The sequence below is a fragment of the Pyxicephalus adspersus genome, chromosome 5 (assembly GCF_032062135.1).
Source record: "Pyxicephalus adspersus chromosome 5, UCB_Pads_2.0, whole genome shotgun sequence".
Lineage (NCBI taxonomy): Eukaryota > Metazoa > Chordata > Amphibia > Anura > Pyxicephalidae > Pyxicephalus > Pyxicephalus adspersus.
This window is the reverse complement of record NC_092862.1, coordinates 141,883,655-141,899,623: the sequence shown is the minus strand read 5'-3', so window position 1 is coordinate 141,899,623 and position 15,969 is coordinate 141,883,655. Positions and strand designations below refer to the sequence as shown.

The window sequence follows — 15,969 nt, the reverse complement described above, 5'->3', positions numbered from 1 at the left end:
TTGAATAATTTAAATCAGAGCAATTTATCCCCAATCAAGCAAAAATTCACTTTGCAAGGAGAAAATTTGCTAATTGCAGCCATCCAATTATTGCTCATTATAGGGTTTCCTTTGCAAAGTGAATTCTAACTTTATTCCACCCCAATCAATATTATAAGTAAAAATAGAACGGAACCTCTTTAGTAAACTAATGCAACATCTACAATCCATGAAACATTCAGCCACATAAATATTTGCTTGCTCCGAGACGTTGGGTTTCTATATTTCTATGTCCTCATGCAGGCTGCATCGCTAGTTCAAGGAGGTTTTGAAACTCCATATTCTAAACGTATAGGAAGTTGGTCGGATGCCATACCAGAATGTAGTTCAGTCTGCTAAAGTAATTTCCCTCCCGAGAAAATTAAATTTCCATATTTAAGAAAAGGTTTCATTTTCTTTAACTTTCATGTATACGTCAGCTATTTGTAAATATGTTTAAAATAAAGTTAAGAAGAAAACATAAAGATTTTTTATTATAGATTTCTTTTAAAACAATCCTCATGAAAAAATATTTGTTCAGTTATTAAAGAACGTATTGCAAATTTAACCCAACATTGACTCTTCATTAAATAAATCAATGGCGTAAATCAATATTAGATACATTACTATAAAAAACATTTATTATCTTTATATTACTCTGATAAACAATATATATATAAACGACATAAAATGTGAAAATTATGAAATTCGCTCTGCATATTTTACATTTACTGCACGACCTCTCCGAGCATATGGTTTATAGATTATTCCAGAGGTAAGAGGACGAGAGTGAGTCAACGCTATTATGATTGTCCGGATATGCAGCCAATAGCTATAATTACCCCACTCACCACCGGAGCAAAATTTAAAGAACATAATTTTTAAGGAGAACTCTATTCTCCTATTAAAATTCTGTTTCGACACCATATTGGCTACGTATTTGTCCTTGACAGCTGCTGCTGGGACCAAACTGCCTTGTGAATAGTGATTAGGAGGTCATTTGAGAAAGTTAGGACATTGGACAGCATTTAAATCAACTTTGTGGAGCACTGCGTTTTGTTTAAAATACCTTTTCTGAAGGTAAGTGCATTTTTGCACTGTGTATTGAAAGTGTATTTAAATGTTTTGGAGAGAGTGTGAAAAATATTCCATTGATGTCTGTGTCCCCTATGAGTATGTTTGTCCACACTGACATCCAAGAAAATAAACCACAGGGGTTTAATCTTCCCAACTTTAGAAAAAGAATATAAAAAGTTGGCTATAAATGATAAGCAATATAGGATTGATAAAACAGAAAAAGATGAAAGAGGTCTGAGCAACCCATACAAAGATAACTAACGCACAGAACTCTAATATAACAGAGATCGTTGGCTCCACATCTTCATTGATATTGCTCTTGAGTTGGCATCAAGACCAATCTCATTTTGGAGTCCACCAGTGGTGAATGTAAACCTATCGAAGCCAATATGATGATCCCATTCACAATGGAACACATATACGAATATACAATCAGCTGAAGAGTGATTCTACCTGAGGTTGCCCGACGGGCCAAGAAGCACGGTGGCTCAGGGCTTAGTACTCTGGCCTTTGCAGCGCTAGGTCCTAGGTTCGATTCCCAGGCAGGACACTAAGTGCATGGAGTTCTCCCCGTGTCTGCATGGGTTTCCTCTGGGTACTCTGGTTTCCTCCCACATCCCAAAAACGTGCAGTTAGGTTCATTGGCTTCCCCCTAAAAAATTTACCCTAGACTACATTAATAACATATGACTATAGTAGGGACATTATATTGTGAGCTCCTTTGAGGGACAGTTAGTGACATGACTATGGACTTTGTACAGCACTGCGTAATATGATGGCGCTATATAAATACTGTATAATAATAATAAAGCCTTACCTATAAGGGTTGCAATGAAAAGCATTGGGGTCAACAAGTCCACTTTATGCACCAGCCAATGAACTAATTGCCCATGAGGAGCTCACAGTGCAGGGCAATTAGTTCATTGTGGGTATAGAGTTTGATTGAGTGAACTTCTAGACCTTCATTCTAGTTCTGTATTTTTTGAAAGAATACATAATGTTTTTCAGATGACGCCTAAATTCTAGATTCCTGATTATTATTCCAAGACAAGACGTGTTTCAGGCAGGCTGCAATCTGTATAAATAGGTTCTTTACAACCACCTCAATTTACCAAAAATTCTATAATGTAAAGGTCCACCTAAGCAACTTATTCATATTCAAGTAAGTAGTACTATGCTATAATTGGAAGATCCACAGGGGATTGAAACAATCACATTGTCACCAGTTTAACATAGGGAGCTTTCTGACAGAATAAGAGAGAGAGAAGAGGGATGACCCCATCAGTTAGCTGATGCTCCTTTACTGTCCAATCCCAGTCTGGGGTAGTCTTTGATAGGGTAGTCTTTGACCAAGCTTTATTGATTACATGCAGTAAAGAAAAGCAATCCTTTTGTGTGCATGTTGCCATTTTTTTTGGCTGCCTCCAACCAGCTACAAATTATGTGCAACTTCATTGTTTAATACGCCATTCCAAGTATACTTAGACTTTTCCATTCTGCATTAAGCCCTGATGAAGGAAGTCTCTTTGTGACCCAGAAATGTGTTGGCTCTGTCTGTTATTATCCTTATATTGAATACAACTATTTTGGGGCTTTCCAGACTAAAATTACAAATTTTATCACAAACAGTGCACTCATTTCTTGTACCCCCAAAAGCAACATTTTCATTATATCTTGCATTGTCTCATATATGTATCATCCCATTACCAAGAAGCAATAGTGGTCTGGCCTGATTGCTTAAATGTGTCAAATCCCAAACAGAAAAATAGAACAGGAAGAGGACAAAAAGGGATTTGTAGGCATGTAAAAACTCCATAGCAAAGTGATTATAACAGAGGCTCCACTATTCCTTATACCATCATATGCTAGGTGGAGTCTCTTGCCATTACATCTCTATAAAGGTAATAATATGACATCAGGATGGCTTGATTTACTTTCCTTTCTTGGCTGGCAATGTATTGATAATATGGCAACACTCTCCTGATGAAGCATGTTATTTGCGAAACGCGTAGAAAGAGATACATTTACATATAGGTACCCACTGAATGCTACCTTTGTAATTGGCCAATTATATACATAGTGCTGGTATTTATTTTATCATATTTGAACTCTAAATGAATAAAGGTGTAAGTTTTATTGTAATTATGTAGTTATGTGCCATTTTTGGCCTCTTTATGAATTCTACTTAAATAGTATTAAAAGAAAAAGCTGACAGGTTTATTATTGCAGAGGGGCAGGTGATATCTCTTATAGCTCCTATAAAAATACTTATAGCTTATCTTAAATGATAGCAATCTGCTTTTGAATGCACAGTGCATGTGCAGACTGATTAGTTCATTTCTGTATTTTTAGGAAATTTTGAATCTTACTTTTTTAAGTTTTAAGTAAGTCTATTAAGTTTTTAGTTTATACTTTGATGTTAATGATGTAATACAGCCCTCACTGATATTGGTAGCTGCATGTGTTATAGAGAAATTCCTCAAAGTTCACAGAATAGGCATTGATGTGATTTGAAAAGTAATTTCAGTATCTCAGCTTACCCTACTCTACTCACCCTGAGCTCCTGTTCAGCTTATATATTAGAAGGTCGGAGGCCTGCTGTGTCACTGTTAAAAAAGGGGTCAGGGTGAGCTGAGCTGCTGAGTGATTTGGGGAGAAGTAGGAGCAGAGGGATCTGAACTGATGATTATCTGCTATGAGGGAGATCAATTCCCTTCTGGGAAGTAGGAGCAGAAGAAGATGAGCTGCTGAGTCATTACTGGAAGGGAGGAGCAAAAAGAAATAACTAAATAACCAAAATCACTACTGGAAGGTAGAGCTGAAGGACTGTTAATTTAGGAAGGGAATCAGTTTGAGCTGCTGAGAAGGGAAAGTTGGGGAAGGGGGTAGTTGGGGAAGTTCTTTAGTAACTTCTCAAAATAGGGGGATCAAAGGGAAGTAAGCTGCTGTGTCACTGCTGAGTGGTGGCAGCAAGGGGAGCTGAGCTGCTGAGTCACTGCTGGGTGGTAGGAGCAAGGGCAGCTCAGTTGAGTCATTGTTGAGAAAGCAAAAAAAGGATGCTGAGCTACCAAGTTACTGCTGCAAGATTGAGCTAAAGGAGTTGAACTGGAGAGCTTTAAATGACACAAAAGCAGGGGAGCAGGGGGTGCTGAGCTGTTTAGTCACTGTTGGGTGGTGGCAGAAGGGGAGCTGAGTTGCTGGGTCATTGGTGGGGGGTGGGAGCAGGGGAGCTGAGCTGCTGGGTGATTGTTGGGTGGTGGCGGAAGGGGAGCTGAGCTGCTGGGTCATTGTTGGGTGGTGGGAGCAGGGGGAGCTGAGTTACTGCTGCAAGGTAGAGCTAAGGGAGATGAACTGGGGAGCTGTTAAAAAGGGGCTTAGATTAAGCTGAACTAATAAAATACTCCTGAGAAGTGGAAGCAGGGTGTGGGGATAAGCTGTTTTAGCCTAAACTGAGGGCACCAAAAGAAGCCAAGCTTCTGAGTCACTGCTGAAAAAGGGAGGGAGGGGGGGCAAGGGAGCTGAGCTGCTGAGTCACTGAGATGGAGAGCTTAGGGCGATGAGCTGAAAAGCTTTTATATTAGGCTGAACTTATAAATCACTGTTGAAAGGGGGAAATGTTGGGAGGGGGGGGGGGGGGTTAAGCTGTCAAATCACTGCTAGTAGTGAGGACCAGGGTGAGCTGAACTTTGGGGATGAATTGCAGCACAGTGCCTGAGTCTAAAGAGGTCAGTGAGGTCAGCAGATTGAAAGAGAGTTGGGTAATAATGCTCACTGTATGTGATGATACTTTGAAATGTTATAGACGACTAATAAATAATGTTTTTTTAAATCCTTCAGTATTTTGATGTTTATACTGGCCATAAGAACATTACACAAATAGTAAAGCATAGGTTTTCTTGTACATTAAAGTTGTGGTGAGGCTGAATAATTTTTATCATATGTATGCAGATTGTTATCTGTGTGATAAACGAGCAGCTCTATTTAACTAAACTCCATGCAAACAGCTAAATAAAAAAATTCAATACATATACAGGAGCTGCTTTTCCTGCCAAACAGAGCATATTTCTGTCCATCCTGCTGTGAGATTTACAGAGCTCTGCAATGTCTGAAAAATAGGAGACAGTTTTTTTTTTCATCTGCATTAGGTAATAGTTTTAGACCAAATGTTTTATGAATAATGATCTTCAGGGGTGGTACTTCCCCTAACGGCCAATTGGAACACTATCATCAAGTACCTAGTAACCAACCAAGAGTCAGATTTACAATAACAAGTTTTTTTCATTATAAATAGTCCAATTAATGTAAGGAGACAGTTTTCTCATGTAAAAAGCAAGCAGTGCTTATATTGACAGGTAGTTGTTGGGGTCACTGTCTCTATCATCCACCAGCCAATGGGAACTCTGGCCACTATTTACTTTATAAACCAGGCTTCCGGCCAGCTACTCAGTACACAGCAGGCAGTGTTCCTATTGGATGGAGATTCTGGTTCTGAACTGAACACATAAATCAGCGTTCATCCCATATTTTTTTTTAAGCTGGGTGGGAAGAAGCTGTAGGTGGGTAGCAGCCTTTGTACTGTGACCCAACTTATTAGTAGCCACCCAAAAACAGCCGGATGGTGCGCCCGGCAAAATGGGGCTGGGGAGAACACTGTTAATAATACATTTTTACTTTTTAGACAGCTGGTATTTCAATTTACAGACATTGTCCTCATTTACAGACATTGAGCCCAAAGGCTGGAGAGGATACACTTTCATCAGTAAACCTGGGTGATCCAGCAAATATGGAATGCATTTCCTAAAATCTAGCAAAGATTTTCACTCCTGGACCAGATCCATTCTAGGTTTGCCGGATCACCCAGCTTCACTGATGAAAGTGTATCCTCTCCAGCTATGGAGAACTTTAATAAATCAGGATGATTGTCTCTATCAACCAATCAGGTGAGGCCTTTTATCCAAGACCAAAATTCTGATTGTAGTTCATTTTCCTTTTCCAAATGTAATAACACAGTAGGAAACTTGTTTTAATACAAATTAATTTATGGTGGGATCATTTGTCCCAAACATCTGTATCTGATTTCCTGGGTTCTGGGCTGTGACCTCGCTCACGCTGACGCAGCACTTAGTACTGTTTGTCGCACCTCCAGAGATTCAGCATTGGGCTTGGAAAAATTCACAACAGTTTTTACTGGCAAGTTACTTCCGTGTTCCAGTTTCTGTACTCTCATGTTATGAAGATTTCCGAAAACTCTAGAAAGAGGCTAAAAGAGTGCAAATTAAAGGATCACTCTGTAATAATCAGTACAGCAATCCTGAAGTATCATAGACTCTGGGGGCCAGCATGGCATCTCAGTGCCTGGCGGGGGGTGGGGGGGGGGGGGTGGTCAGGTACTTTTTAGTAGTTGTAGGGTTTTGGTTTAGGGTCCTGGCCCTGCATACATGGGAATTAGGGATTTGTTAGTTTTACAGGAGGTAAAGGGTATCTCCTGGCAAGTTTTAGGTGCTTGGGGACATAGGTAAAGGATAGACCAAGTTTTTAGCGCTGTGTGCATTCCCATTGGGAAGAATAACCTCTTTGTTTGTACTGATGACCATTTTCAATGAGTAAGAAAAAGATGGAATTCCAACATTTTTGGAACCCCAGTTTAAGAATTAAGTCAAAATCTTTCAGCATATATAACCATTTTAGGAACATGCAAAATGGGAATTACCCTAATGGGAAGATTCTTCTAATCGCCTGATGTATCTCTAGTACAGGAAGTGAAGAATATTGTGAAGAAGTTTTACCCTTTCCCTACAACCTCCAGGGGTTTGTGTCAGGGTTAGGATTCAGGTGTTAGAAAGGTGTAAGGTGGCATGCTGAGGTTAGGGATCAGGTAAGGCTTTAAAAGTTAAGTAGGGGCTTAGTTTGAAGGGTCAGGTTCGGGGTTAGGGGCTATTTTGCAGGTTAGGTTTAGAGTTTAGTTTCAAGATTAGGGGTTACATGGAGGGTTAGGGTTGGGTTGCTGATTAGGGGTCAGCTACAGGGTTAGGATATAAAAGTCAGGCTGAAGGTTTAGTTACAGGTTAGGGGTTTAGAGGTTAATTAGGGACTTAGGTTGGAGGTTAGAGGTTATGTTTAGGATTTAAGTGATAAGTAGGGGCTTTGAATGGAGGTTAGGGGTTAAGATTGGGGTTTAAGAGAGAGGTAGGGGCATGGAATAGAGATTAAAGGTCAAGTTTGGGGTTTAGGATATAAGTAGGGGCTTAGGTTGGAGGTTAGATGTCAGGTTCAGGGTTAGGGTTTAGCAGTTTTACAGGGGTTACATTACAGATTGAGACTAGAGTTAGGTTAGGTAAGTTACATAGAGGGTTGGCCCCTCTCCTATTCTTCAGAATCTGTTTTCCCAAAAAGTAAAGGAGCAACATTAACAAAAAACACAACCCTACCTTCCCCCAAATGTTAAAAGGGCCATTGCTGAAGGAGAAGGGATCTTCCCCACAATAAAACCCCTGTATTGTAGTAGCCTGCAAGTGGGTAACTAATTTGGAATCTGGAAGCCCACTTTAATAAGCCCCAAATATCTGCCCCCTCACCCTGGGGAATGAGTACAGTGGTACATAGCACCCCTTACTACTTCCCAAAAGGGGATACAAAATGCCTATCCATATCCAATCTATCCATAATCAAATAATCTTTATAATATTAGATTGAAAGCTCTTCTGACCAGGGTCTTCTCTTCCTCCTGTGTCATTGCCTGAATCTGTATGTTATTTGCAACCCCTATTTAATGTACAATGCTGCGTAATCTATCTATCTATCTACCCCTCCATCTATCTATCTATCTATCTATCTATCTATCTATCTACCCCTCCATCTATCTATCTATCTATCTATCTATCTATCTATCTATCTATCTATCTATCTATCTATCTATCTATCCATCTATCTATCTATCTATCTATCTATCTATCTATCTATCTATCTATCTATCAATAAAAATAGATCTTATTCAGTCTTGCATAAAAAGGCCATACATCCGTTATATAAATGAGAAAATAACAGATAGATAACAGTTTCCTTTACGTAACCTAACACATAAAAATTGGGTCCATTCTCCAAGCAATGATCGCTTTCTAAAATATTGATCATATAGTTAATAAAATTCTTTTTGCAGCAAGTGATGCATGCATGATAACCAACCTTTTATATCTGCTTCTATACCATAGCACTATACATAAGAAACTATACAAACATATAATATAATAGAAATATAAAAAAGAAAACAGGAGTACTTTTCATTTGATTCTGACACATAGTTTTACTACAATCATTGTGTAAAACACTTTGTATCAACGTGTAGGGATGCCCTCTGTGTACTGGGGGGAGTAGCAGTTTCTTTTAAACTTTTTTTAATTTTTAGTATAATATTTCTAAATGCACAACCGAGGTTTTATCTATAAAATGAAGCCGTTGATTGCATCAGGTCCGATTATATATCTTTGTATCCGGTGACTTTGGTTTGTCCTGGGTCATTATTGAACCAGTGGTTGGTGAGCTTGGTGTTACTCTGTATCCAGCTTTGTCCTTGGTGAGAGCGCTGCTGAGAGTGATGCTGTAGCATTGTACACAGAGCTGTCTTAAAGTTTTGGAGAGAGTTTGTGGTCAGTGCTGTGTTGCTAAGCCAGCCCCCAGCTCACATTACACACTATTTATATCCTCTGCAAAGCTGTTTCCCCCTTAAAGCAGCTTCATGGGACCACCTTCTGCTGCCTTTAACCTCTCCTACTCTTGACATCTGAGTAGCTCACAGAGAGCAGCTCATCTGGGTCAGTGTAGAAGGTTTAAGCCTAGGAGACCGGCCACCACTGAGCTGAAGACCTGGATTATCTGATCGGTGCTGCCGTTACTGTTTGGGGGTGGGTGGGAAAAAAAAAACATATATCATTTTACAGCGAAAAGTGACAGCCGTGTGGAGTTTAATCCTTTTGCTAACTTTCCCCATCTCGCACCGTTGAAACTTCGCATGCCATGGAACACACGTTGTTCGGCTGCCTACGCAGCCCGCATGCGGCATCGCAAGGCTTGCACCCTTTTTCCCAGTCATCTCTGGCCCTTCACGGACGTTCCGACCACATGTCCTACCCTGACCTTTCCACGTCTTCTTCATCTTGCATCATCGCCGGCTACCCCAACGAGGAGGGCATGTTCGGTAGCCAACATCACCGAGGCCATCATCACCACCACCACCATCACCACCACCAGCAACAACAGCACCAGAGCTTGCAGTCCAACTGGCACATTCCTCAGATGTCTTCTATGGCCTCCCCCAGGCATAGCATCTGCCTTCCGCAGGATTCAGGACCCCCAGAATTAGGAAACAGCCCCTCTATATTGTGTTCAAATGCCTCTAACTTGGGCAGTAACAGCTCTTCTGGTTCGGCTTGTGCAAGTGGGGACTATGGGAGGCAGACACTCTCGCCTTCTGACCTAGACAAGAGGACGGCCAAAAGGAAAAGTGACAGCTCAGGTAAGAGAAAGCTGATGATGGATGGTCCCCTCAGGGCATCCTGATCTTCCTATAAACTTGGTCCAAAAATTGTAGCTCTGATCACTTTAAAAGTTGGTTTAAAATGTAAATTTACCTAAAAATCCACAAAAATGTCATCAATTTTTTAATATGATTTTTGCTTCGTCATTGTATTACGTATTACATTTTTGTAACACCTGGCCAGATCTTATCTACCCATCTACAATCTTCCACTGTTGCTCTACTTAATTATTATTCAATATCTTCTACCCTTCTTCTATATAACTTCATTCCAATTTTAAAGAATTATAAATAACTTGATTGTACTTTTTAAACTAAGAAATTCTAATATTATAATTTTGCAGCTACATTCAGAGTTTTATCATTCTGTCATTTAGCATTGAGCTGTGACCTGTATGTGATTCACGCACCTCTAGGAATACTTAATAATGGGAGGCGCTTCAACCTGTTGAGTTGTTAACATTTTAGTTAGAATTCAGCCTATAAAATAAAAAAAGATACAATTTTTTTTTAAAACATCCTTTGAATATAATTATGCACAATAATATAAATATATTATATTAACAAGAAATTAGATCTTTGCATTATCCCAGCAAATGAGCAAAAAAACAAGGCGCTGCAAATTTAAAAGCACATCCTACATCATTAAAAATTGACTTTCACACAGTTAAGATGATGAAATGGAAAGACCATTAGGGCTAAAACTTTGCATTTTCAGGGATTGGTACTTTTACCTTAACAGATGGGGAAGGGAAGCATTCTACCGGTAATGTACCCACTTAGGTACCATCTGATAGAAAATGAATTAAACCACAGCACCTGGAAAATGATGAATGCCAAGGTATCAGATGTCAAAACAAAGCTAAAACCACAGCAGAGAAAACAATATACATTTCATAGTTCGTTAGATGCAAAGTGATACCTTAATTATCGATAAAAAATAACATATACACAAAAAATGTGGTTGCCTATCAATAGCAAGCTAGTGAAGCACTTTCTTTTTTATTCTTTACTTATTTTTTAATCTAAAGTATACATTTGTGTAGCAACATTAAAAATGTAACTAGAAAAAAAGCACATTTTTACGCTATGAATATCTTTTCTCAAAAATTGCTACGTTCTCCAGCTAGCGCACTCTCATACTTCTATCTGCGTTTTCAGAACAAACATCAGAAATTGTGGTTTATAGGAAATCCATTGATATTGTTTTTATCACATTAAAGAATTAGGCATTTATATATAAATAGATAAATTTACATTATTTTATCCATTTTTATATATATTTTATTAATATTATTCTATATATATATATATATATATATATAAATATTTTTTTTTTTTAAATGATATTTGAGCTATATATATATATATATATATATATATATATACAGCAGTTTGTTGATTATGATTGTTATAAAATCTTAATTCTGTTTAATAAATCACAAATGCAAACTTACTTTTTTATTATCCCCCTTCATATATCTGATGTCTCATAACCCAGCCATTATAATCCTGACCCTAATCCTGTTTGCAGTTTCTTACATTTTAGCTGCCACTGAGTGATTTACGCATTGAAAGCACATAGCAGTCTATTGACCCTGGACTTTTTAAAACATACTTAATCTTTGCATTAATTATCCTATTATAGCTGGAGTAGACCACCATTAATGTGCCATTACATATTTATTTTCTGGGAAGTTATAAGTAGGGACAGGGTCATTTTTTAAAATAATGCATGCGATGTGTTTTCATTTACGTCTTAGAGTTTATTCTATTAAGTATTATAGTAAACTCCTGGAGCGCTTGTGATTTATCTGATAATTAGCAGAACGTTATTTTAGCCATTTTTATTATTTTGACGAGAATTAGGCTAACGACTGAAGTCGTTAGTAACTGTCTGTAAGATGTCTAGCAATGGTAGGGTTTTTTTTAAAGGTTTAATGATCTTTTTTTAATCTTTTTGAAATATATATATATATATATATATATATATATATAGTATAAAAATACTTGATACTCATCTACTGTTCTGCAATTTTTTAAATAGTTACTCATTAGGATATTAACAGTGATAGAGTTTATTTCTTTATTTTTTGCCAATGCTACTTCATGATTTTCAACACTTCCAAGCACAGAAGCAATTTTAGAAACATAATCATCAACAAAATACCAAAATTATAGCAGTCCTGCTATTAAAGCCCTAGACAGGTACTCTTTTTTGCTATTATCATTAAAGCAATGGGCTTCTCACATAGCAGAATATATTGGCACCTTGCAAGAATACCTCACCTAGGTTAATACATTAGATAAATCTCTGATGATCTCAGCCTATCATGTGCAGGGATTTTTCTTTCCAGTTCTCTGCATGTGATTGGATACTCTTGAACTATCATCACTTTCACAAAGCAAAGTAAATTATCCCTTGCAAAGCGATAATTCACCTTCTTATGTGAATAACCTAAATTTCAATAAAAGCATTCAGGTTGGTTAAAAGAATACATTTTAGATGATATTGACCCTATTTAATGTACAGTGCTGTGTAATATGTTGGCGCTATAGAAATCCTGTTTATTGTTATCATAAAAAAAATATTATTATTATACTATTAACATATTGCAGCCAATTTTTTAAAGAAGTTTGGAATTTCCACCTACCAAATTGTAGTTGATTTCTATGAATCATATACAGGTGAATTATGATGAATTTGCTGCAATGAATTAATAATTTAGGCAAATCTTTAACTGATTTTTTTGAATTTTGATTCCTGTTGTAAATAAGCCTCCGCACTTCAAATAGAAACCCCCCAAGAAATAGAATATTTTCCAGGCAAACTTCTTGAATATAGAGACAAAATAGGCAAAAATGACAAAACAGTGTAAAAAATATTCATATGAAAGCAACATAATATTTTTTTTTAAAAATCAGATGTGTTGGTAAGAATTAGCAGCAGGCAACCAATTAGACGAGAAGTTTATGAAGGTAACTACTAATCACATAAGCCGGTGATATATAAAATATGAGATTTTTCCAAAAGTGATTCATTAAACAAAGCGTAATAATCACAGCACAAACAACTTTGTAACTTGTTGCTCTATATTTCATAAAAAAGATGAATTCCTTTGCACCTTGCATTTAAATACCAATCGGCCTCACATCTCTAGAAAATGATATAAGTGGCTCATTAGTCGTCCGTCCTGTATTTTGCACTTTTTCCTGTTTCGGATGTACAGAAGGGAAATAGTTATTTCCTTTTTTTGGAATCCCATACCAAGATGTGACAATATATTTTCAGGGGTATTGCTTTGTTGGTAAAGTAGCAGGAACTTGAATATCCGACAATGATTTTTTTTCTTTCTTTGTTTAGTCTGATTTAACAAAAGTCACTATTTTTTTTTAGCTTTTCCAGGAACAAATTTGTCATAAAAGCATAAAATATTTAGTTTGTGAATAGATTTAATGTTTTTAATGGGGTGATTATAACAATAATTTACATGAATCAATGTGAATTCATATTTCCTGTGTGAAGTAGGCAAGATTAAATATGTGAAAATGAAATACAGAATATTAAATAATAAGCTTATGTAAGGAAATTGGCTATAGTAGCCATCAATACATGAAGAACAGGTGTACAACAGTGTAATATAGACAACATATCATTTCTTCCCTTTTAGTAAGACGGCATTGTTTTGCCTGGCCGTGTCATTGCATTTCTTTGCTTTAATACCTGAGATGTAGAAGAACGCCAAAACATACCTGGGTTTAATAAAAGATGCTTTGATGGCTGCCTTGCATACCTGTGTGCACCTTGCTTCCTTTAATTGCAAAACTAAATCATCCCAAATAATTAAAAAAAATTACCCTTACATTCCTTTTAGTATTAGTGAAACATCAAGTAATCTATCATTTTTTACCCCAAATTCTCTAACATTTTTCCAAAATTGATTCAGAAAAACATAGTACGTGCTGATTCACACATTTTCTAATTGAAGCCAATGTATGTTTTAAATAAAAGCTAGGTGAATTTGGGGTAAACATCTTTTAGAAAAAGATCCCCTTCTTGCATATTTCTGTTTTTAGTGGTTGAAATCATTATATTGGGTTGTGAATTACATTAGGTAAGGTATATGAAAATGTTCAATAAATATATATATATATATATATGTATAAATATATGGAACAGAAAATGTATCATACACTTAAAATGTTCGGTATAGATATACACACATATACACATATATATATATATATACACACACACATATATATATATCATATATATATTATAGATATATATGTTATAGATATACATGTAGTTAAGAATCGGAATATAGGTTGTTAATCTCTAATAATGTATTCTCTCTCTTTTATATTTATACACAGAGGGAGAGAGGGAGCCAATACATTATTAGATATTAACAACATGTATTCCAATTCTTAACTACACACAAATATATATATATATATATATATATATGTGTGTGTGTGTGTATATATATGCCAAACATTATAAGTGTATTATACATTTGCTGTTCCCCATATATATATATGTATATATATAAATATATATATAAATATATATATATACACAGTATTCCACTTTAAGGATCAGATACGTGCAATACAATATATTATGATACATTATATTATATATAGTATATTTAATATATTTGTAAAACTCATGAAATAATGAAAAACAAAGAAAAATAAAAGTAAACATAATACAGTGTGCGGGCACATACAGATATAATTATTTTTTTGGTTTCTGTAAAAACACGCTTTACAAAGTTTAAAATTTACACAAAAATCTAATGACTTGAATCGCCGGACACTTCTATACCTTTGAGTTACCGTCCCCCAGGAGAAAGTCTTAAATAAACTTTGTTTTTGTATATTTTTACTGAACAACTTCTAAGTGGATTGGTAGAGTAGTAAAACACGATTTCAATCAGAAAACTCTCTTTGAGCTCCTGATATTTGCGTGCAATGTTAACACAGAGCCTTAGCAGGCCTTTCCCAAACGTTTGCTCCATTTAACGATAACCGCATTGAAATGGATTTACCAGAATTGCAGTTACCGCCTTATTTTATTAGGAAGCCAGGAATTTCTAGAAACCATCTTGGTAAATTGTTTTTGGACCTATAGAGGGCTGCAATAGAGAATGGTTGGAAAATGAAAAACCTTTATTTTTATTATGACAATTACTTTACCATTATCATTAATAGAATATGCAATTGTTGCAATGCAAGGCTTTTAAACAGTCGTCAGATGTGGGATACGATAGCGCCGGATGGAGAATTTACATTTCATTTTAAGTTCATATCCCTATTGTTGAGCGGAGTGGAAATTCAAATATGGGAACATTTTATTGTAATTATCCACCAAATGCCGTGCAGCTTTTGAGACTTTTCATGATCACAAAAAAGGACAGAATGGTAAATTACATGAATAAATATTAATAAACTGTTTTTATATAGAGCCATATATTATGTTAAATGACAGATACAAACAATGACACAGGAGGAGCCAAAAAGAGCTTACAATCTAAAAGACCATACACTAACCAACTTCTAATTTTGCCAAACAAATTCACTATTTGATCTCCAAACTTTTTTGCTGACAACCAATGAAAAAATGATTTTTGTTTTATCAGGATAGCACTTTATATTTAAATACTGTAAGGAGATAATAAACTGCAAATCTTATACTTGTATGCAAAGTACAATCCTGCTATAGACGAGGTGTGATCTTTGGAGCTAGAAGTCCCAGCATTCCCGGTTGGGGTGCTATAGATAGCACAGGAGGCCAATAATATTCTCAGGTTTTCCAGCATTCTAACAACAGTTACACAATTAATATTTTTTTATTGGAAGGAACTAGTAGAGCTATAAAGATTTATTAGACATGTTAAAATAGTTCATTTAATAGGAACAAGATCAAAAAGCATTTACTAATACTAGCCAATCATCATCATCTATTCCGAGTACCAGGTGCAAAATGTATTTTGATTGGTTGACCTGTTATTTAATCTTTATTGTTCTTCTTACTTTAATGTTAAACAAATTTTTCTAATGTTAGGGATGTCTCTATCACTGTGAACAATGAAATACCTTTAGTATGATCGATGGGTATGTTAATATATCTCTTGTTGCAATGATTATTCAGTAATTAGCATTTGGCAGCAGTTTACATATTGCATAATTGTTAAAGGAAGTTGGAAAAGTGACCAAGCCAAACATTTGGAAAAAGCAGGGTAGGGCTCAGATATTTAGTATCATGAGGAGAAAGGGGAATTATATGAGGATGGGTGGTAAGTTAAGAAGGGAAGGAAGGTGACTTAAACTGG

General features: G+C 36.2%; 1 protein-coding gene across 1 annotated transcript in view; it reads left to right on the top strand.

Moving 5' to 3' along the window:
* Positions 1 to 8,617: 8,617 nt before the first annotated feature.
* Positions 8,618 to 15,969, top strand: part of MEOX2 (mesenchyme homeobox 2) — a 56,678-nt gene continuing 49,326 nt past the window's right edge. The window contains exon 1 of the mRNA XM_072412956.1: positions 8,618 to 9,604. Coding sequence (XP_072269057.1) covers positions 9,106 to 9,604 — 499 coding nt within the window. The 5' untranslated portion in view covers positions 8,618 to 9,105. The remainder of the gene's footprint in view (positions 9,605 to 15,969) is intronic.